Source organism: Triticum aestivum, chromosome 3A, assembly GCF_018294505.1.
Source record: "Triticum aestivum cultivar Chinese Spring chromosome 3A, IWGSC CS RefSeq v2.1, whole genome shotgun sequence".
NCBI lineage: Eukaryota > Viridiplantae > Streptophyta > Magnoliopsida > Poales > Poaceae > Triticum > Triticum aestivum.
This window is the reverse complement of record NC_057800.1, coordinates 260,301,977-260,310,357: the sequence shown is the minus strand read 5'-3', so window position 1 is coordinate 260,310,357 and position 8,381 is coordinate 260,301,977. Positions and strand designations below refer to the sequence as shown.

The 8,381-nt window shown below is 43.6% G+C and overlaps 1 protein-coding gene across 1 annotated transcript; it reads right to left on the bottom strand.

Moving 5' to 3' along the window:
- Positions 1–1,646: 1,646 nt before the first annotated feature.
- On the bottom strand, positions 1,647–5,266 carry LOC123061143 (kelch domain-containing protein 2). The gene is made up of 9 exons (XM_044484093.1): positions 4,637–5,266; positions 3,797–4,330; positions 3,609–3,674; positions 3,327–3,493; positions 3,099–3,246; positions 2,833–2,926; positions 2,407–2,741; positions 2,207–2,311; positions 1,647–2,123 (listed from the first exon to the last, which is right to left on the bottom strand). Exons 1-9 carry the CDS (start codon positions 4,748–4,750, stop codon positions 1,866–1,868), a joined length of 1,821 nt encoding a protein of 606 aa, XP_044340028.1. The 5' UTR covers positions 4,751–5,266; the 3' UTR covers positions 1,647–1,865.
- Positions 5,267–8,381: the final 3,115 nt, after the last annotated feature.

The window sequence follows — 8,381 nt, the reverse complement described above, 5'->3', positions numbered from 1 at the left end:
AAGCCCGCCGCTTCAGCCACTAATGAATTTTTTATGCAGGTGAAAGCAAGGATTGTTCATTCTTGACTATCTACAAAATCCTAGCGAAAGAGTGAACAATATGGTCCTGAGGATGGCATTGAGATACATATCTATGGAACTTTATCACCGGATTTTTAATGAAGTTGAGAAGGTTTCACCCAAGTTTGCATCAAGGGTTCAAACAAGTAATGGCCGATAAATACTTATCGCCCTAAGAACGTACGAAATTGCCAATCGAGTGTTCACATCATCCTTAAAAAAAGCTCCGTGCACATTATTTTCGGCACACAAGCTTTGCCCAAAAACAAGGGGGCCATGTGTTGACATCAGATTTTGGCATGGTTACAAACTTAATTAAGATGGTCTCAAATGGAAGAGTTCTCAATGTGTGAAAGTTCCGTACAGTCAAATGAGAAATTTTGATGTTTGGGTCATCACCATCCGATCTCATTTAAAGGGCCGAAAATGTGCTCGAACTACTAAGATTTTGGCACTCAGAGTACTGTTTGGCCAATTACACCTCCAAGACGTACTCATATGAGAAAACTTTCTATATGAATTGTCTTCGTCTTGTCGAAATGGTCGATTTTGATATAAAAACCGTCTTAATCCAAAGTTGTATGCAAAAGTTAAAGCCATTGAAGTGCAACCCTACCACGAGCCAAAAGTGGCGCGTCCCATCACACAGCCATATAACTGATGTCTGATGGGTAGCACCACTGATTGCCTGCTTGCACGAGTGATTCAGCCCTGAATATGACCTCAATCAAAAACGTTCATCATGAAAGTTCTTCGCCTCTTTGAAACGGTTAAACTTTCTTTTGAGCTCATTTTCATCAAAGGTCGTTTGTGGCCAGTAGGATCCAAAAATCGAATTGATGTCTTAGACTTACCTAAATACGAGTTCAGTTGATTTTGGAAGGATTTGGATGAAATTTGAAGTCCTTTTCTTGTATAGGAAGTCTAGCCGCCACATAAACAAATGAAAGGTGACGACCGATTGAACAACATACAATCGACAAAAACATCTACTTTCTATCTTCTCTTCTTAACCCTGATTCTTCTTCTCGTTCTTCGTTTGTAGTGCGGCGACCTCGAGGCCCTAGGGGCGATCAGGTCGACGTAGGGCAGACCATAGCCGTTGCGCGCCCTGGCAGGGTCTTCTCGGGCGTGTGGGGTTTTGGATGTATAAAAAGCGTCAGCCAGATTGCTCGCATATCACACTTCCGGACGGTCTCCTTCGACGTGAGCGTGAGCTATGGTGTATCATCCCCGGCGTCGAGGGTGCACGATGACGTGTTTGTATGCGAGCAATATCCACGAATGGGCATGCTCGAGTGGGAAATGAGAGTGAGAAGCGTTGTGGCCATTAATTGACGCTCTTCCTGATGGATATGGGATATGTAGCTACTGCATTGACAAGCGCAAAAGTGGCAGCCATACGAACAACAACGCCATTGACTAGGCTACACGCAGGAGGAAAGGCCGAGGTGAAACTTCCCTCCAGCTCTAGCTCGAATAGTTCACTCCCCCAGCATTCAAATATGGAGGGTTTGCGGTTGCGGGCGGGATATGGCGCACGCTCCATAAATTATACAGACCGAGAGCTGGACGACGACTCTGTTAGAGTGTGGTTTTCAGCCAAAATCATCGTATTGATACGATTAGTCGATTATTATGGTGATCCGGGCCATATGACGACTCTGCTAGAGCATTAGAGCCGCAGTCGCAGAAATACTGAAACCATGAAGGCTTATTTTCCTCAACTAGTAGAATATATATTTTACAGAGCAACTTCAAGAGACGAATGCGAGGAGGAGGTCGAAGTGTTTCCGGAAATAGGGTCAGTTGCCCCCTCCTGGGCCTCCGAGCGTGAGCACAACATGGTGAAGGTCACTGCCGCTCCTCTCCGGCTCGGACTTGACAAGTCTGGCCGGGAACCCACGCCGAGCATGGTGACTGTAGTCAGGCCGTACAAAGCCTGTGGCCTGCGGCAGCGGTCGGGCGTGAACCGGGAAGGCGTGCTGGTGCTGGGGAGGAATCGCCGAGCTATTGAGAATCTGATGCTGCATTACAGGTCTTGGCGCTGTTACTCCGGGTCCCTGACATTAAAAATGGAATGCCACAACCTCAATAACTTGTAGGTTACATTTGTGATTAGTTCCAGATGGATGGATAAGCTTACAGGAGCGAACAGAACGCCTCTGAAAAGCTGCCCACTGACGACGGCTGTGACCAGATACCCCGAGTCGAAAGCTCCATCAACCGTCCCATGAACCTCAGCTCCAATCTGCAGATCAAACCACCAGACACGATAGCCATCAAGAAACATGCCCACATAAGCTACTACTACTAGCTAGTGTTGTGGAAGGGAGAGAGGCATACAAGAGGTGGGCCGGATGGCCTGTGCTGCTGCTTAGCTTCAGCTGTTAGGAACTGCATTTCGTGTCGTTGCTGCGGTGCAATGCCGCGGACAAACTGGTCAGTCTTGATGCCTCCGCTAGTCCTTCGAGAACCGTTGGCGTTAAGACGAACCAACGGTTGCATTGCTGATGAGATTAACCCGCCTGAAATCATCTGAGCTCCATTCTGCTCCTGATCTTTTTCGGACTGGGAAGGGGACGAATGCTGGGACAGCGATAGTGAGTGCTCCTCCTGCTCCAACTCCATCTCATTTGGACCAGCATCTCCAGTTTTTCTTCTTTTCACATGCCCATTTTCTAAACATGTGAACCAACAGATTATCGATAATAAATGCAAGACTTGACCAATATATAGGAATTGCTTTGGCAAGATGAGATATTCACTTACCTAGACCACGGAGGAAAGGGTTTCTAATTTGCTCAATTTCTGCTTCTCCAGGTTTATGACCGAGTTCCCGGTTGCTTGGGCTTGCATCCTTGTGCTGTAGTACCATACCATATTGTGTATCACATAGAGTATGTGTTTGCATACTAATAAGAATCCCTCCGTACCATATTAAATGTCGCTAATTTAGCACAAAGTTGTACTGCTAAATCAACGAGAATTAATTAATTAATATGGAATGGAGGGAGTAAAAGGGTTAAGGTACTCACGTGTTGTGCTCTCAACAGCTTGCGCTTCTCCTGACTCCAGTGGTTGCTCAAAATCTTGCACATGGAGATGTTGTATCGGCCATTTGGATGCCCAGAGCCTAATTGCAGAACGAGTAGCTCATTCAGGGGCCGTTCATCTTCACCGCATCTGTGCAATTTCAAGGTATGCCAAATTGGTGGTACTGAAGCAAGTAGAATGTACTTATTTGTTTGTGCAAGAAAGATTACCCTCCATAGATTGCAATATCAGTATTCATGATGACTGCTGAATGAGAAAACCGGCCCTGGGGTTGCTGCCCGCACGTCTCAAGTTGAGTCCAAGACCGATCAACCACATCAAGAATCCATGCATCACTGTAGTATTGCTTATCACCAACTCCTCCAATTACATAGATCTATATATACATACAGATAAGCTTTAGTAGTACTTATTTAGGATGATTTTTTTTTTGCGAAATAGGATGATTTATTTCTTCACGGAGTAGTAACGTTTCAGTACATGGTGCTGACCTTAGATCCAATGCCAAGGGCTGCATGACCTGCCCGGACACCAGGTGAGGCTCCTTTTACTGAAAACTGTCAAGCAACGAAATGAACATAAATTCATCTACCCTACGCATGCATCTGTCGGATGCAGAGGCCGGGGGCGATCCTCCTTCTTCGAAAAAAAAGAGATAAAAAAAAGACATGACGATTACCCTTGACCATGCCATGGTGTCCATGTCGAGCACGTCCACCTCGCCGAGGTAGCGGTCTCCGCAGTCCCCTCCGTAGACGAAGAGCCTGTTGCCGACCGTGACGGCGCCGTGGCTGTCCCTGGGCGCGGGGACGACCTCGCCGGTGACCCGTGGCGACGTCCACGTCATGGTGGGCAGGTCCAGCACGTGCACGTCGTTGAGGTAGTTCCCCTCCCCTTCCCCGCTCCCGCCGAAGACCACCAGCTTGTCGCCGCCGGCCGCCGTGGTGACGGTGTGGCTCTCCCTTGGCGAGGGCGGGGTCCCCTTGCAGGGAGGCCTGCTCCACTCCTTGGTGCGTAGGTCCAGCACGTGAAGGTCGTTCACCTTCTTGTTGCCGTTGGTGCCGCCGAAGACGAGCATCCGGTGGCCGATGAGCGCGGCGCCGTGGCTGTCCCGTGTCCCGGGCCTCTGCCCCTTGGTCGCCAGGGAGCTCCACGCCATTGTGTCCAGGTTGAGGGTGAGCACGTCGCTGAAATGCAGGCCGCCGCAGCATCCCTTGGATGAAAGAAAAGTAAATTTCAGAGTGCTTCACTGGGACTGGGAGTGGCAACATGACAAAACAAAGAGAACCCCACAGGATTATTATTACTCCGTATTAAGTAACACACCAAAAAGGGCATTTCTTCCTGCCCAAAAAGAGACTGCAACCTAGAGTGTCTTGATGGTTATTTTTTTTTATTCTAAACGAAAAGAAGAAGACGCTGGGCCAGTCAAGAGAAACTAGTCTACCTCTAGCAGCAAAATGGAACTGACGAACTAGCTAGCAAACCCAAGAGATATATTATATACATACATACATACCCCGAAGACGTAAATGACTCCCTCGAAGAAGCAGGCGGAGTGCCCCCATCTCTCGGGAGGGTTGAAGCCGACCACCTTCGGGTACAGCCACATTGCCTTCCTCCTCCTCTCCATCTTCTTCTTCTTCTTTGATTCTCCCTCTCTCTGACTCTGTGTGTGTGTTGGTGAGACGAGGACCAAGGAAGGAGGAACCAGCAGGAGGAGGATATGGAAAGAGAAAGAGGGGGAGGTGGAAGAAAAATCGCAACAAATAGTCACACCATAGGAGAGGAGAGGAGAGGAGAGGAGGTCCCTGTTGCTGATGCGATTTGCCACAAAGCGGAGGGGAGCTGAGCTAGTGAGGCATCACAGATCAATCAATCAATCCATCCATCCATCCATCACTCGGACAGTCATGGACAGGAAAAGATGGGTGCCCCTCAATTCATGTCCAAGGTTTGCAGCTCACTGTCACCAGTCCACCGCCACCCACTCACTCACTCACTATGCCAGCCCAGCCAACGATCAACGATGGATGGATGGATGGATGGCACATCACACTGCTATACTCGCCCGCCTAGGAGTAGGAGTAGGAGGAGTAGTGGTAGGAGTACCGACGGGCGACGGGAGCTGGAGTGGTGACTGACCATGACCATGCACAAGAGGCAAAGTGTTTATGATGCCGTATCGTCGCCGCTCTAGTGAGCACGGCATCTATACGCAGAGAGCGTGTGTGCGTGGGGAAGCGTGCGCATAGGAATGTGTGGCGGACACAGCAAGAAAGAAAGGAGTATCTAATTCAGCGAGCACTCCTATACGGTTTGGCTTGGTTTCTCTATCTTCCTCTCTTGGCGGGGGCGGGCATACACGACGCACCAAACGCCGTTGCTTGCTTTCCTTTCGTTGGAGGATGGACTAGTCACTAGTACTAGTCTAGCTGAAAATGATGTGTAGTGGGAGGCTCATTGGGGTGTGTGCAATGGGCACGGAGAGGCGTGTCACCCATGGGGTTTGCTGCTGCTCCGGATTCCCAAGCTGGATCCCTGGAAATACAGTAGTATCACATTTCTTTTCTCTTGGGGATACATCCTCCAACAGCTTTTGCATTATGTGTCGATGCTATATTTCTTTTATCTTGCATCAAGATTCATACATGATTTTTTTTTTCTTTTTTCATATACCGTCTCACTTGATGAAGACTTGGTTAAGTCTCAGTCGATTAAAACTTAGCCACACCCATCCTCGAATGTCGTGGTGTTCATCCTTCACGGCGATGAATTGCTTCGCTACAACCACTTAACACATCAATATATAAGATCTCTCATATTCGTAATAATGGATAGGATGGTATTTCTAAAAATACGTCATCCATGTCAAAAGCGCCTTGTGTACGTACGCCCATACCCAAAGGGGCGCCTCTCGAGTGGGCCGGTCCACTGGTTGCACTGCGCAAGCACGCCTTTGTTGGTGTAAAGTTAAATGCCGAAAAAGAGAAGTGCCTGGGAATCGAACCCTAGACCTCACAAACGTTAAAGGGGGTACAATTTTAGTGGAGCCAACCAGCCCAAGTCATTAATGAGCCGCGCAAAATTATAGCAACCAGTGCTGGATCCTTTAAAATATTTTTTTTGAAACTCTAAATAAATTTTAAATTTTATGAATACGCAAACATTTTTTGGGAATCTCAAAAAAATTAGGAAAAACAGGAACAAATGGAAAACGCGAATATTTTACTAAATTATGAGCAATTTTATGAAAACGTGAATGTTTTTTGAGAAATAGGAACATGATTTAAAACATTAACATTTTTGAAATTATGATTTTTTTAAACATCAACATTTCATGAAACTCCCCATTTTTTTGGAATTTTCAATCAAATTTTGCAAAACATTAACATTTTCTGAATTTGTGAGAAAATTATTAAAAGGGGAACATTTTTTCAAATTTCTAGAAGGAAAAATTTGTGAAATTTTGTGATTATTTTTAAAATTTCGGATTCTAAATTTCATTGAATTTCCAAACATTCTTGTAATTTAAAATTATATATTTCTTTGAATTTTTGAACATTTTTCGAAAAGAATTGAGCAATTTTTTAAAGTCATTTTATAATTTTCTAACATTTTATAAAATTCAAATTTTGGAGTTTCTAACAAAAAACAAAACAGAAACATTTTTTGAAAAATTGAACAAATTTTAGAAAATATGAAAATTTTAAAAAAATTCAGAACAACTGTTGGAAAAGGAAAGGAAAATGAAAATAAGATAAAAAATAATATCAAGGAAAACCAAAATCTCGAAAAAGGAAACAAAAAGAAAAAATAGTATTGATTGGGCCGGATAGCCCCGGGGCGCTTCCAATAGGAAGAGGAAACATAAGAGAGAGAAAATTATGCGTGCAATGTGAATTGAACTAGTGTCCTCATGTTTTGTCAACCATTGCACTAACCAATCGGCCACTTAGGAAGGTCTGACAAGCTACATATTTTCTTTTTATATATTGTTTTATTTTTCCTTTTTTCATTATTTTCTCTTTTTTCTTCTTCCTTGTTTGATTTTCTTTTCAGTTCATGAACTCTTTTCAAATCGATGACTTTTTTTTCATTTTTGCATGAACTTTTATCATTTGAAAAAAATTTACAAATACGAAAAAATTATCGAATTTAAAAAATGTTCACAAATTTGAAAAAAGTTCATCAAAATTTATAAAAGTTCATCAAATTTAGACAAAATTTATTGAATTTGAAAAATAAAGTTTTCCAATTTTAAAAAAGTCCATCAAATTTGAAATCATCGAATTTTAAAAAAAATCATCACATTTGAAAAAAGATCGTTGATTTAGAAAAAATGGTCGTCTACTTTTTTAAAAGGAAAATCATCTATTTTGAAAAAAAACACGAATTAAAAAAAGTATGCAATAAAAATAGAAAGAAAAAAATAATGAATAAAACCGTCTCGGAAGTGACCAGTGAACCGGGAAAAAACCAGTTTGAGAAAAAAAACCGAATAAAACTGGAGGATTCCCGTGACCGAGGAGACAAATTTGCTCCATGGTGGATAGGGACGACACAATCCTTGATAAACGGCCCAAATCCACCTCCTTTAAACCATTGGAAGAAATAGTTAAATTTCAAGTTCACCCGATGGACCCCAAGAAGACAACTTTCATCGGAGAATGCTACCTCTTGAGCATGCATTGGTTTTCCCTTGAAGAGGAAAGGGTGATGCAGCAAAGTAGCGTAAGTATTTTCCTCAGTTTTTGAGAACCAATGTATCAATCCAGTAGAAGACTACACGCAAGTCGCCTAGTACCTGCACAAACAAACAAGAATCTCGCAACCAATGCGATAAAGGGGTTGTCAATCCCTTCACGGTCACTTACGAAAGTAAGATCTGATAAAGATAATAAGATAAATATTTTTGGTATTTTTGTTGTATAGATTGAAAAGTAAAGATTGCAAAATAAATAGTAAACTACAATTGTAGATCGGAAACTTATATGATGTGAAGTAGACCCGGGGGCCATAGGTTTCACTAGTGGCTTCTCTCAAGATAGCATATATTATGGTGGGTGAACAAATTACTGTCGAGCAATTGATAGAAAAGCGCATAGTTATGATGATATCTAGGCATGATCATGAACATAGGCATCACGTCCGTGTCAAGTAGACCAAAACCATTCTGCATCTACTACTATTACTCCACACATCAACCGCTATCCAGCATGCATCTAGAGTATTAAGTTCATAAGAACAGAGTAACGCATTAG